The sequence below is a fragment of the Chiloscyllium plagiosum genome, chromosome 1 (assembly GCF_004010195.1).
Source record: "Chiloscyllium plagiosum isolate BGI_BamShark_2017 chromosome 1, ASM401019v2, whole genome shotgun sequence".
Lineage (NCBI taxonomy): Eukaryota > Metazoa > Chordata > Chondrichthyes > Orectolobiformes > Hemiscylliidae > Chiloscyllium > Chiloscyllium plagiosum.
In genome coordinates, this window is record NC_057710.1 from 34,041,055 (window position 1) to 34,056,815 (window position 15,761).

The 15,761-nt window shown below is 40.8% G+C and overlaps 1 protein-coding gene across 1 annotated transcript in view; it reads right to left on the reverse strand.

Annotated features, from left to right (window-relative positions):
* The window catches only part of myo5b (myosin VB), a 265,930-nt gene that overhangs the window by 34,358 nt on the left and 215,811 nt on the right, over positions 1-15,761 (reverse strand). Inside the window, exons 25-29 of the mRNA XM_043674299.1 lie at positions 14,954-15,073; positions 12,460-12,594; positions 11,840-11,905; positions 5,127-5,366; positions 3,907-4,004 (exon numbers count right to left, since the gene is read on the reverse strand). Coding sequence (XP_043530234.1) covers positions 3,907-4,004; positions 5,127-5,366; positions 11,840-11,905; positions 12,460-12,594; positions 14,954-15,073 — 659 coding nt within the window. The remainder of the gene's footprint in view (positions 1-3,906; positions 4,005-5,126; positions 5,367-11,839; positions 11,906-12,459; positions 12,595-14,953; positions 15,074-15,761) is intronic.

Below are 15,761 nucleotides of genomic sequence, written 5' to 3' on the forward strand. Positions count from 1 at the left end.
GTGTTGGAAAAGGTTATAAGAGAAAGGATGTATAATCACCTGGAGAGGAATAAGTTGATGAGGGATAGCCAACAGTTTTGTGAAGGGAAGGTCATGCCTCACAAACCTTAGAGTTCTTTGAGTTCATGTCCAAACAGGTAGAGGAGGGTAAACTGGTTGATATGGTGTATATAGATTTCAGTAAAACACTTGATAAAGTTCCACAGGTAGGCTATTGCACAAAATATGTAGGCATGGGATTGAGGGTGATTTAATGGTTTGGATCAGAAGTTGGCTATTTGAAAGAGGCTAGAGGGTGGCAGTTGATGGGAAATATTCATCCTGGAGTACAGTTAAGTGTACCGCAAGGATCTGTTTTGGGGCCACTGCTGTTTGTCATTTTTATAAATGATCTAGATGATGGCATAGAAGGATGGGTTAGTAAATTTGCGGATGATACTAAGGTCAGTAGTGTTGTGGATAGTGCTGAAGAATGTTTGCAGGTTACAGAGAGACATAAATAAGCTGCAGACATGGGCTCAGGGGTCACAGTTTAAATGGAGTTTAATGTGAAAAAGTGCGAGGTGATTCACTTTGGAAGGAGCAACAGGAATACAGCGTACTGGGCTAATGGCAAGATTCTTGGTAGTGTAGATGAGCAAAGAGATCTCGGTGTCCATGTACATAGATCCCTGAAAGTTGCCACCCAGATTGATAAGTTTGTTAAGAAGACATACGGCGTGTTAGCTTTTATTGGTAGAGAGATTGAGTTTCGGAGCCATGAAGTCATACTGTGGCCGTACAAAACTCTGGTGTGGTTACACTTGGAGTATTGCGTACTGTTCTTGTCACCGCATTATAGGAACAACGTGGAAGCTTTGGAGAGGGTTCACAGAGATTTACTGGATGTTGCCTGGTATGGAGGGAAGGCCTTATGAAGAAAGGCTGAGGGACTTGAGGTTTTCTTCATTAGAGAGGTGGTGAGAGGTGACTTTAATTGATACATACAAGATAATCAGAGGGTTAGATAGAGTCGACAGTGAGCGCCTTTTTCCTTGGATGGTGATGGCTAGCACAAGGGGACATAGCTTTAAATTAAGGGGTAATAGATTTAGGACAGATGTCAGAGGTAGTTTCTTTACTCAGAGTAGTAGGGGTGTGGAAACACTACCTGCAACAGTAGTAAACTCACCAATTTTAAGTGCATATAAATGGTCATTGGATAGACATGTGGATGAAAATGGAACAGTGTAGGATAGATGAGCTTCAGGTTGGTTCCACAGGTCAGCGCAACATCGAGGGCCGGAGGGCGTGTACTGTGCAGTAATGCTCTACTTTCTATACATGTGTACTGGAGAGATTTAGTTCCAAACGCAAGCAATTTATGCTTATATTAGCAGATTTGACAAATCTTATTTAAATGCTCCATTCAAAGAGAGAAGTAAAAACATGGGGATGCCCAGTTTGATTTCTGCGAGAGCCATTCAGCTCTTGACCTCATTGTAGCATTCATCCAAAACACAGACAAAAGAGCTGAACTCTAAAGGTAAGCGGAAAAGTGACTGCCCAAGTCATCAAGGCAGTATTTAACCAAGTATGGGAGACAATGCATAACAGGAGGGAATAATCTAGTTTGAGATCATACCTAAAATGAAGGAGGATGGTTTTGGTAGCTGGAAATCAATCATCTCAGTCACAGCACATCACTGCAAAAATTCAGGTCAGTGTCCTAAGCCCAATCATCCCAGGTTATTTGTCGATGACCTTCCATGAGGTTTAAAAATGGGTGTGCTGAATAATGTTTGGCATAGTTTCTAACTCCTCGGGCCCTGTGCATATGAGAGACCTGGACAATTTTCAGATTTGAGCTGATGTATAAATGCATGTTACTTGCCAACTGAGTGCTAAGCAAGTACTATCCCCTCAAGAGAGAGAATCTTCCGTCACACCTTGACATTCAATGGTATTACCAATGCTAAATCCTACACTATCATCTTTGGGTTTACACTGACCAGAATGTGGACCGAACTAGCCATATAAAAAGGTGACTAGAACAGCTGGGTTATGGGAATTCTGTGGCAACTAACCGAGCCCCTAACTTCCCAAAGCCAGTCCACAAGGAGCGTTGTTGGAATACTCCCACTTGCCTGGAAAACTGCAGTTCAAACAACAATCTGGGACAAAGCAGCCTGTTTGTTTTGGCACAACATTCATCATCGTTAAAATTTACTCCCTCTAATGCCAATTCACTGCAGCGAGTCAACGTAATTTCAGTAGCACCTTCTAAAGCTGGACTACTATAACCTGGAAGGACAGATAGATACAAGACTACACCACCTGCAAGTACCCCACAAAGTCACATATTATCCTGATTTAGAACTACATTAATTGTTCCTTTGTTGTCACTGAGTCAAACTCTTATCACCCAAAGTCAGCACTGTTGGTGTACCTACCCACCACATACTGTAGCAGTTCAAGGCAGTGGCTCCTGACCATCTTATTAAAAAGCAGCCACTTTCACCCAAACCAAGATGAAAACCTGGTCCCTGACTACCCTTTCCAGTAACACTCCATCTTTTTAAAAATTCCATCATGGGCAATTAGGGATGGACCTGGTCAGCAACATCTATATTCCATGAATGAAAACAAAACAGTTAAAAAAAAATTGCTTTGATCATTTGAAATTTGACACCCTTGTTTTTGGCCTGATGTGTACAATGTGAAAAGCTTTGGCAATCTGGGATGAATTTCCATGAAGTTGGGAGATTGCTTGGAGGGGTGGAAAGAACATTCTCAAACCCTCTTCCTGGGCTTCCAATTTCCTGCAGTGTCTTTTCAGCCTGTGTGTTGATTGGGACAGCTGGCATGCAATCTCAACCTGGCTGGGGGCTCCAACCAGCCCTTCAGAGGGATCACGAGCCACAGTCTAGATGAGAGAGCCGTTTTGAAAAGTATGATCAAAAGATCCTATCCATTCCCATTGTGGCCTTCCATCCATTCCTCATGGCTTCCTCCCCCATGGTTTGGAGTGTGATGGGAAATGGCAAGAGGTCCATACTGCTTTAATAATAACTGGGCACTCAAGCAGGCCTTTGTTTTAACAACAATTTACATAAGCTATCTTTAAAACTGCAACCATTCTGTTGTTGGCTGGCTCCACTGCAGCCAGCACCCTGCTAATGAAAATGCCACTTTTGCAGCCACTTTCATCCAACCCAAAATTAAAACCTAGTCCCAGATAACAACACATTCCCAAGTCAGGAAAACTATTAGTTGAATAAACAATTTGAATGGCAGCATCTCCGGATAGGGCCCCTCTCTGAAAAATCAAGGGCTTTTTGATCACCGTTTGAAAATCACCTCTTCCATCCATGCAGCAGTGTAATATAAACTGTAGCACCAACAAGGTTTGATTCAATTTATAGGGTTAGTTATCTCCATTAAAAGTAGCAGTAAGAGCTATGAGAGTACTACAGTTTGTCATTGCATCTTTGGGGCCTAATAGATGGGAAAGACAAAACCAACAAGGATTTATAGCCCAGATTGCTATCTGTAATTCGGAGTGACTCCATATTTTTAGTACAGTACATGTTATGAGGAGCTTTGCACTACAGGCTGGGAATTGCTTCCAAGTTCTGAAATCCAATTCACTTAAGAATTTGTACATCAAAGAGAACTAACATCATTCCATGGGCCTCTGTTCTATTCACAATGGAGTAAAAAGTAACACTGTAGGGACACCAATATGTTATGGCAGTCACACTTCTGTGGAGAGCAAACCCACAACAAATTATTCTAGTTTGTCCCTGCTGGGATAAGAGAATACTTCTGGAGAGTTGATATAAAATAAGTAAACCTCTGGACCTTAAAGAAAAACCAGAGTGGAGACAGGAAGAGACAATATAGATTGAACCAACACCAACCTACCTGTTAGTCTCACAAATACCATTGTAAGCCTCAATGACATCATCTTTCTCTGTGTTTTCATCACTTCGTTTCCATTCATATTTCTCAGTCACATTATCCTGCAATCCAAAAATGAAATCACATGTTTGACATGACCAAGTTTGCTGGAATATTCTCACTAAAATGTGCACTTCATTTGGAAAGGATCGACAAAGATGACCAGATCCACGAAGGCTACAATTGCCAAAACACTGTGGGCAGGACTTTCCTGCCAGCATTAAAACCCCCAGTTAGGCTCAAATGAGGATTAGAAAGTTGTTTTCCCACCTGGTGCAATTACTCACGCGATTTTCTCCTAAGCAGCCAATTAGCCGCCACAGCAGAATAGTGCCATCCAATTAAAAATGACATTCTTCCATTCAAAGTTGCAAGGGCAACAGGATTCCCTCTAGCTTAAAGCAGCAAATTCTGGAGAGACAGTGGTGTCATGGCACTAATAATGAGATGTGATGACAGTGTCACTATTGGTGGTGGTGGTGGCAGCATTACTGAGAAATTCACAGGATCTACCTTCTCTGTATTTCCTATTTGATGTGCTCTGTCAAGTGTTCAACCACAGCTTGTCTGTTACCCAGATTTACCTGAAGCTAATTCTAGTTGTTAAAATGTAGCTTTCATGTATATTGGCAACTGCATTATTGTTTAACTTTGTGCAGTCAAGCTTACTGTTGTTTGCTCAAATTATGGAATCTAATGGTTTCACTTAAGTGTATGAATTTCACATTTTGTCCACTTGAAGATAAGTTTCTTGTCCCCAGTCAGACTGTAATATAAATTTGACAGGATCACAAATAGGATCATAACAAAAGAGAAGAACTCCTTGGTTGACTACTGATTTACTGAATTGGTACAAGGGACTTCAGTAATGTGGAGAAACTTGAGAATCAGGTTTTTAGACAAGTTAAAAAGAAATTTTGCAGAAGTTTTATAATGGAAAACTATTCATAATTGCAGAAGTTTAGATAACTAGAAGAAACAGACTTGAAGTGATTGGTTAAAAATTAGATGTAGCAGAAGGACTTTATTTTGTTATGTAGTGAATTGTTGCAGTCTAGAATGCACACAACTTGTGGTGCTGTAATATGCTGTGATTTTGTAAATAATGTGTGAAATTCATAAATGGGGAAGACAAATCAAATGAACGAAGAAAAGAGAAGTTATATTAATAGCAAGTATATTACCATGTTTCCCACCACTTCCTTCTGATGAGCAGCATCAACAATTTGAGTTCTCAACAAGAGAACCTCCTCCTTGCGCACCTCTAGCTCCTCACTGGCAGCCCTCAGCTGATTTAGCAGTACACTGTATGCATTTTCCTCATCATTAGTTGGATTCTCCCCGATTGCCTTCTCTGCTATTGCTTTTCTTAGCTCATTGAGTTCATTCTTCAGCTTCTTGTTTTCAGATTCTAGCTCTTGTCGCTGTGTAAGGAATTGGAAAATGTCACAAAACAATAAATTAATTCAACTAGAGAATCTACATGTTGTGTGTAGAAACTACGGAAATTGAAGACTTCACAACTGAGAATGATAGGCTTCATCTAGGTTATTAAGGGGTTTGGAAGCAAGGTAGACAGATAAAGTTAAAAGATTTGGACTTTTTTGAATGGTTTACTCCCGTTATTTTTCACAATCTTTCATCCATAGTTTTCTTGCACTGTTTTTTAGACTTGAAGGGGGTGAAAATCACAATCAATCATTCTTACTCCTGCTAGAAATGGCTTGTTGATGGTTTAGATTACCAATGATACCTTCCACGATACAAAGTCAGCCCTCAATGACTGGGCTCTTTCGTGAAGCTTTGACTCTTGAGCAAGAAACCGAAGTCTGTCATTACTCATGAGCCATACCCAAAAATAACACTCTCCCTCATGGAGGGAGTGTTAACAAAGACTATACCATCTGAAAAAAAAAGTGCTTGCAAGGATTTTGTCCAACTTACAGACACAATGTATAGACTCAAAATCTATAAACTCCTACAAAAATTCTAATATACTTCCCCCATTTATCTTCAAGAGACTGTAGACTCCTTCAGTTCTGGCCATTTGTCCTTCTCCTACTCTCTATAGTTGTCATTAATGTCTCTAACGTGCTTGGGGATTCACTCCCCATTTATATCCTTTGTGCAAATCAGTCCTTTGAACAAGTTTTCATGTCTGAAGAAGGGTCAGCGGGCTTGAAACAATAATTCTGTTTTCTCTTCACAGATGCTGCCAGACCTGAAGTTCACCAGTGATTTCTGACTTTGTTTCTGATCTCCAGCATCTGAATTTTATTTTGTTTTGGTTAATGCAGTGGCTATCTCCTCATTTGTCTGTGACAACTTCTGACAGAGCAATGACTGTAGCACATCTCAGAATTTCCTGCTGCATTAAACAAGCTGTACTATTCAAGTTATCAACTGTAGATCAACATTGATAGTTTTGATACTGCCAAACTTGAGAATGAGGCTATTCTATTAGAAAAAAAAGCTCAATGCTTTCAGGATGCCATGGAAAACTTGCTGTAAATCAATTAAAAACTTAAGAGAATAATAACAAACCTTCTCCCAAAGGAGAAAATTATGTTAATGGCAGAATAAGAAAAGCTAAGAGGAAGCTGAGACAATTAAAATCCTGGGATTCTATGGTGGACATGAGTAAATTGCGGTGATTCCTGGAATTATGGGTGAAATTTTCATGTGACGTCTGGCACTTGGTCAAGAGTGTGGCAGCCAAACATGGTCATGCATCTAACAAAGTGGCATAGGGTGCCAGCACTGATGCCAGTTTTGAAGTCAACTAGACCAGCATTCTATACAAAAGCACAGTTACAGTAACTGTTCCAATGGGTGAAAGGAGAGCTGGGCACCTAATCATAAAATATAAAATATGGTGTGAGTAACCATAACAAAGAAATCATCTAGGATGTGTGTCAACCACATCAATTGTTTAATGAAGAAGATATTTCACAGAGTAGTCCTGGATTATCCCACACTAGCATGTTCATATTGACATTCCCAAATTGATAGGAATATCACTTGTATACCTTCTCTATGTAAATGTTTGGGATGAATCAATGATCTCCACTGGAAGATGGACAGAGAGGGAGGTGACCATTCTGACATCTTTGGATCTTCTCTGCATTCATTGATTAGAAATGTTCAAACAGATGATCGCAAAATATCACACTATAGAACTGAAGTACATTAACAAGTCTCTGCATTCTGGCTAGACAGCCAGACTCTGACTTCACAAGCTGTTGAGATCAACAATATTCTGTGCCAAACATTCAGTCCGGTGTATGCAAAGCACCTTCAACTGTCATACTTGCAGTTCCCTGTCTATTTAGCTGTTTTCGCATTTTAACTGCTGCTCCTTAATAAACAAACAATCTCAATAATGTCGTACAAATGGTCAACTGCCTGTAATTGTAGCCCTGAATCCAAACCCTTTATAACCATCGTCCCTACATGGTAGGTTCTTGCTCACGTTGCCCATGCAGGCTTGCACCATCGCAGGAATGCCGGTCATGGTCATCAAATGACAATTTGCTGCTATCCTTCAGGAAATATCAGAGATTAGGTAGGTAAAGTGTAGTGGATGCAGTGTTTATGGACCATAGGAAGATGTTTAACAACACATCTCATGTAAAATTACAAAATAAAGTTGAGGGGTAAGGAACTAGTGGAAGCATAGCAAACTATACTACCAATCATTTAGAATTAGTAAAATGGGCGATAAGAATTAGAGAGTGTGATGGTGCACAATTTTAGTAAGTGGACCAATAATCCAGCAGCTCAGGCTAATGGCCCGAGGATACTGGCTTAAATCCCATGAAGACAGCAGGGAACTGACTCTTAACCGCCCTCTGAGCAATTTTGGATGGGCAATAAATGTTGGCCCAGCCAGCAACACCCACATCCCTTGAACAAATATAGACAAAAAGCTCCATGAATACTGAAAAATGTGTTGCTAGAAAAGCACAGCAGGTCAGGCAGCATTCAAGGAGCAGGAGAATCGATGTTTCGGGCATTCCTGAAGAAGGGCTTATGCCCGAAACGTCGATTCTCCTGCTCCTTGGATGCTGCGTGACCTGCTGCGCTTTTCTAGCAACGCATTTTTCAGCTCGGATCTCCAGCATCTGCAGTCCTCACTTTCTCCTAGCTCCATGAATACCTCCACCCTCCATGTGAAGGAAATCCATTAACATCAATACAAAAGACAAAGCTGAGCGTTTACAGAGATCTTCAACCAGAAGTGCCAAGTAGATGATCGTTCTTGGCATCCTCCTGTGGTCTCCAGCACCATAGATATTTATCTTCAGCCATTTTGATTCACTCCATATGGTATCACAAAATTGCTTAAGGTACTGTTGTGGTTCTGTTCGCCGAGCTGGGAATTTGTGTTGCTTAAGGTACTCAATAATGCTAAGGTTATGGACCCAGACAAAATCCTTGTCATAATAGTGAAGATTTGAACTACAGAATTAGCTACCCCTCAAACCAAGCTGGTCCAGAATGGACAATTCTGGCAAACAGAATGTGGAAAATTGCAGATATGTCCTGTGCGCAAAAAGCAGGACAAACAGAATGAGACCAATTATTATCCTATCAACCTATTCTTAAGCATCAGCAAAGTGATGGAAAGCATAATCAACAGTGGCAAGTACTTGTTCAGCGATTATCTGCTGACTAACAATTTGGTTTTCACCAAGGCCATGCAACTCCTGATCTCATTACAGCCTCTATCCAAAGATGAATAAATGAGCTGAACTCCAGAGGTGAGGTGAGAATTACTGCAACAAAAACAGAAATTTCTGGAAAAACTCAACAGTCTGGCAGCATATGCAGAGAGAAAGCAAAGTTGGGGTTTTGGGTCCAGTGGCCCTTCAGAATTGATTTAGCGAAGAAAAGATTGGTATATATGCTGAAGGAGAGGGAAAAAAAAGCAAATGATAGGTGGAGCTGGAGCCCAGAGAAAAGATAAACAGGCAAACAAAGAGATGGGTAAAGGTCAGCCTGGAAACGAATAGCTGCTAATGAAGACTGTTAGTAGCTGACAACGGGTTATTTGTGAGGGCAGCCCATGTGATGACAAGGCATGGCATTTGGGGGTTGGATTGGGGACATGGAGAAAGTGGTCAGGCCTTAAAATTCTCGTGACGTGGAGGTATTGGACTGGAGAAACAAAGTCAGAAGTCACATGACACCAGATCATCAGGTGAAGTGACCTAACAAAGGAGCAGCACTCTGAAAGCTTGTCATTTCAAATAAACCTGTTGGACGAAAACCTGGTGTCATGTGACTGCTGACTAAAATTGTTGAACCCAACATTCAGTCCCAAAGGCTGCACGGTTACCAAAGTGAAAATTGGGGTGTTACTCTTCCAGAGTATGTGGAGACCACATTGTGCTCAAACACAGTAGACTAGATGGAGTAAACTGCCAGTAAATTGCTGCTTCACCTGGAAAGTGTGTGTGGGCCTTGGGTAGTGAGGAGGAAGGAAATAAATGATCAGGTGTTAAATCTCTGCAATTGCATGGGAAAGTGCTGTGGGATGTTAGGTGGTGTTGAGATTGGAGGAGGAGGGGGAGTGTACCAAGGTGTCCCAGAGGGAATGGTCCCATCCAGATGCCTTTTGAGTATTGTAACTATATCCGCCTTCACCACTTCCTCTGGCAGCTCGCTCCATACTCGCACCACTCCCTGTGCGGAAAACATTACACTGAAGTCCTTTTTAAATCTTTCCCCTCTTACCTTTAACCTATGCCCTCTAGTTTTGGGCTTTCCACTCTAGGAAAATGACCTAGACTATTCACTCTATCCGTGCCTCTCATGACTTTATAAACCTCATTAAGGTCACCATTCAGCCTCTGATGCTGCAGGGAGAAAAATCCCAACCTAATCAGCCTCCTCCTATAACTCAAACCCTGCAGACCCGGCAACACACTTGTCATTCTTTTCTGTACCCTCTTAACTTTAATAACATATTTCCTATATTAGGGCAACTGAAAATATGTGATGGCACCCTGCTACAGGTGGCAGAAATGGCAGCCAATGATCCTTTGAATGTGGATGCTGGTGGGATATAGGTGAGGATGAAGGGGCCCTATCGTTGTTGTGGGAGGGAAGAGATGGGTTGAGAGCCAAAGTGCAGTCGATGGGGAATCCTTGGTTGAGGAAGAAGGTGGACATTTCAGAGGGTCCCTTGTCGACACTGGCATCATCAGAACAGTCACAATTAACAACCTTTTCCAATTCTGGGTGACAGATGGAAGCAGCATCTATGATGTAATCGATGTACCGGAGGAAGAGTCATGGGCGGGATGGGACCAGACCATGACTGAAGCAAGGAATATTCTACATACCCCACAAAGAGACAGGCAGAACTGGGCCTATAGACACCCTTTTCACCTGAAGAAAGTGAGAGGACTTAAAGGAGAAATTGTTCAAAGTGAAGTGAGCTCTGCCAGGATGGGGAGGATGGATTAGATGGGTCTTTTTCTCTCCACAGATGCTACTAGATCTGCTAAGTTTTTTCAGCAATATCTATTTTTATTTCTGATTTCCAGCATCTGTGGTTTTTTGCTTTTTTTTAAAAATGACTTTGGCCACAAGAACAGGCCTTGAGGCTGGGAAGTCAGTGCTAACTCACTGCGAGACTCTCCAAAGCCTGTCCACCATTTGCAAGGCACAAGTTAGGAATGTGGAGGAATATTCTGCACTTGCCTGCATGGATGCAGCTCCAACAACATTCAAGAAACCCAACACCATCCCAGAGACTTGATTAACACCCCATGCACCTTCAAACTCCCTCCACCACCAATGCTGAATGGCAACAGTTTGTACCATCTGCAAGATGCACTGCAGTAACTCACCAAGACTCGATCGACAGCATCTTCCACACTCGCAAACTCTAAGACCTAGAAGGATAAGGGCAGTGGATGCATAAGAACACCACCATCTACAAATCCACACTGTCCGGACTTGGATCCGCATCCCTGTCACTGGGATAAAATCCAGGATCATGCAACCTAACAGCATTGTGGGAAGTACCCACTGCCACAGACTGCAGCTGTTCAACTTAACAGCTCGTCACCACATTCTTGAAAGCAATTAGAGATGGACAACAAATAACTGCCTTCCACTGACACACCCTTCCCATAGTGTCAATGATACCCATATCCTGCGATTGAATGTAAAACAAAAAGGGTAACTGGTGGAACTTAAATTCAATGAATGAATAAATATGGAAATCAAAGTTCATCTCAGTGACTTTGAAATTAGCATCATCTTTCATGAAAGGAGATATCTGGTCACTAATGTCTATTAGTGAAGGAAATCTGTCATTAGACTCTAGACCCACAGAGTATGCGTTTGACACTTAACTGTCCCCAGAAATGCAGTGATTCAAGGCAGTTGCTCACCACTACATTCCAAGATCAATCAGGGATGGGAAACACAAGCTGACCTTCCAGCAATGCCCACATCCCACTGTAGAATAACAGTGAAGTTGTTCGGAGAGGTTGAAGTTAGTTCTCAAAAGGTTTTAGTTCTAGCTACTGTGTACCAATAATTTGGATACAGATAAAGAAGTGTTGTTCATATCTGCAGATGAAGAATATCAATTAAATGGGCAAAATGGAGTACTGAAATTTTCAACTTTCCACAAAGTGAGAAAGATCATGTGCATATTAAATCAGTCTCGAACTGGAAATTACCTTTTCCATTAATTTTATTGCATTAAAAGACAATCTACCTTTTTTTTAAAGAAAATTAATCAGTGGGTTAGGTCAACCCAAAGAAAGGTCGCTGGATCTATCACTTGTAGATTTTGCTGGTTTACTCATTGAGTGGGAAATATTTTTTCAACAGCTTACTCTGTAATCAATATCTTAATTGGTTCATCTCGTACCTTTAAACTGTCATAAGCCAAATCTGCTGCTTGTTCATTCTCCGGGATGCTATTGTATTCATTTGCCTGCACACAAAGAGCATAGTGTTACTGTCATACACCAACAGGATGGAAAGTAAAATCTGAAAAAAACATCTTGATACTTAGCATTTTCTTCCTAAATTTTCTCCTGAAAATATGGACTTATTTTAGGATCTATTTCATAATAGACAGAAGCACTTTTCAGTACCTCACTCCATCCAGGTGGCATTTTTTTTTAAAAAACATATGACCTTAGACCAGAGAATTGGCAAGTTATTTGATGACGAGGACACAACATAATTAACATGATCTTGGCAACATCAGTTATCCACCCACATTAACGTACAATGACTGACACCGAGTACTCCACATAGCTCAAGGAAATCAAAGTTAGTGTTTTTACTGCTGTCCAACTGACATTAGGTACTTAAATAGACATTGTAATTACCTGGACAGCCAAATAAATATCGTAACCACTTCACGGGAGAAATACCAAACGATTATTTAATAGTTAATAAGTGCATAATTTTTTTAAAATTGCATGTTCAAGTGAGATCATGCACAAACGGTTTTTCAGAATTCATTTATTATTGCACCACCTTTTTAGTTTCTGCTGCTTCTTTTCGTTCAATCTCTGCACGCAGTAACTTTCTTTCCTGCTCCAGTTCCCGCACTCGTTTCTGTAGTTTCAAGAATATAGTCATGTCCATGGCAGCATTCTCCAAGCCAGCTTCCTGTAAACAAAGAAACATCTAAAATGCCAGCAATTCAGACAACTTTTCATGTAATACCATGTGGCTCATGAGGACCAAGGGGCAACCTCTTCATGCAGAGCGTGGTGCATTTTTGGAACAAGCTGCCAGAGGAAGTGGAGGAGGCTGATACAATTACAACATTTAAAAAGCACCTGAATGTGGATATGAATAGGAAGGGTTTAGAGGGATATGGGTCAAATGTAGGCACATAGTGGGAACAGATCAGTTTTGGATATCTGGTCAGCGCAGACAAGTTGGACCTAAGGGTCTGTTTCCATGCTGCATAACTCGATGACTTATTATTAATATCAATATATTAGAGGAATAGCACACATTACATTAAGGTAATTATGCAATAAGCAATTATATATTTGAGCCCATGGTGTTACATTCACACGTACAACTGTTGTAAAGACCAGATCGCTTTACTTTCCCATATTTTTGATTGTGGACTGACATGAGAAAATAACTGTTTTAAGAACCAAGGATTTATGAAGGATTGCTGCACTTTTTAAAATCAAGCAACCTGACACTCATTGTAAGCACTGTTTACACAGCTGCTCATTCATTCAATCAGTAGCGGAAACCCAATTTGCAGATGGCTTGGAGCCAAGGGGTGTACGAATGAAATGTTGGCTGACAACAAGTAAGTGATTGGTTTGTGGACTAGTGACCACTTATTGATGACAGTCCGCCTGCCAACAACTATGTGTTGGACTTCGAGGTAGCTGCCCAGTTTGGGGTTGAGTGTTTTTTCTCTGGAGCAATTAGATCTCTGTAAAATTCTGATCAGCACAACAATCATGTCAGCAAACCCAGAGGACAGGAACCACCGAACTGCCGTCCCACTCTGTCTGTCTGTGTCTGTATGTGTTGTTGGGCAAGTTGGGTGTTGGGGGAGGTCATGATTATAAGGGGGCTACAGTTTTAACTAGTAGAGTTATATGTCCGTGGTTCAGAATTGTTTATCAAAAGTTTGATTTTATTTATTTAAAATAATGAGTAATTCCTATTAAGTACAGAAACCTGGTTCAGGTTTTTTGTCCACCATGTGTGCAGTTCTGGTCTCCATCCTATTGAAAGGATGTTGCGAAACTTGAAAGGGTTCAGAAAACTTTTACAAGAACGTTGCCAGAGCTGGAGGCTTTGAGCTATAGGGAGAGACTGAATAGGTTGGGGCTGTTTTCTCTGGAGCATCGGACGGTGAGGGGTGACTTTATAGAGATTTATAAAATTATAAAGGTGCATGGATAGGATAGGTAGGCAAGATCTTTTCCCGGGGGTGGGGGAGTCCAGATCTAGGTTTAGGGGGAGAGGGGAATGATTTTAGAAAAGGGACCTAAAGGATAATTTTTTCATGCAAAGGTTGGTGCATGTCTGGAATGAGCTGCCAGAGGAAGCGGTGGAGGCTGGTACAATTACAACATTTAAAAAGGCATCCAGATAGAGATATGAATAGGAAGAATTTAGAAGGATATGGACCAAATGCTGGCAAATGGGACTAGATCAGTTTAGGATAGCTGGTCAGCATGGACAAGTTGGACCAATGGGTCTGTTTCCGTGCTGTATCTCTCTATGACTTTATGTCTGCATGACTTGCAGATTATGGAACTCTGTCTAAATTTAAAAAATTTCTTTAACTGTTGTGATGAACCTGGGAAAGGTAGGGTTTCATTTCCAGCATTCTACCCCAATGAGGCATAACACTGTTCATTGTTATTAGACGGAGTCAGTTTGAGCGGTATCTTGTTTATCAATTTCTTTCATTAAACAGTCCTCTGAAACAATAGGAAATACTTTCCATAAATTGAATTCTGAATCAAGTGACATTCCAGAAACAATTGTCCCAATCACAATTCACAAATAATTTGATGAATGATCAGATCCAGACGTTTGCAATACAAGCTCCGCTAGTGTTGAGAAGCAAAGGGAAGGCTGAAGACAGTCAACTACAGACTTCTGGTGTTTTTATATTATCATGCTCACCAGAATCTCAGCATGCTATGGTCTGGAATGAAATGTTTGAAAGGGTGGTGGAAGCGGAGTAACTTCCATAAAGAAGTTGTTTACGTATTTAAAAAGGAAGGATTTGCCAAACTATGGGAAAAGAGCAGGGAATATCGCTAGTTAGGCATGTTTTTCAAAGAACTGTTGCAGGAATGGTGGACTAAACAGCCTCTTCTTTTCCTATATGAATCTACAATTAGAACATTGTTACATGTCTGATGATATTTAAATAGAACATTAATGCTTTCTCATTGTTTCCTGCTAGATTACAACTATTTGGCTGTGAAGTTATGACATCATAGAATTGTAAATCTGTCACATGTTCTCTCACCTCCACCAGCTGCACTGCATCCTCTGTATCCCCAACCTCAGACGTAGAGACAGAAGGGTAGTTAGAATCTGATCCAAGACTACTTTGATTGGAGGGATTTCTCCTGTGGCCCGGAGTATGCTGCAATAATTTTGAAATTAAGTAGTAATTGGTAGAAAGTGTGTTTGAATTTCACAATCTTATAGTACCACATGTCATACAATTCTGTCATTCCAGCCTGAATTGATCATGTCTTAAGGATGTGTATTGTATGGATGAGCTCTTGAAATGACAACAGATAAAGTCACCTCTCAATTTGAAACTGAGCCATATAAACCAGAGGATTGTATATTAAACCTTAGCCTGCATACTTAGTTAATTTCAAATAGAACTGGTCTGAGTGTCTTTGGTCAAGGGAGGAAGATATTGATTATAAAAATTTTCCCCCTCCCAGAGCCAAAAGAATATAAAATGAGGCCAGAAATAAAGCTGGCTGTGATATCTTCTACTAATAGCCTCCCCACACTTACTGTTAGCATCACAGCAGAAAAACGATCATTGGAAAGAATGACTGGGGCCCAATATATTAATACTCGGTTCATTAGCAGGTTCAGGTGAGAAACTGAGCAGAGGGTATTTACCTGTCATTTTTTTCTTCCTATTCACATAGGCTCAACTCTTATTTTATCTCCAACCTGGAAGGCATGACTTGCTGAATTTGCGAGTCTTGGAAACACCTCTAACTGTGCTCTGTTGTTGAAACAACTGAAGTGGTGATGAGCATTGTAAGCAATGCTTCTGGAAGCATGAAATCTAGATATTTGCACTG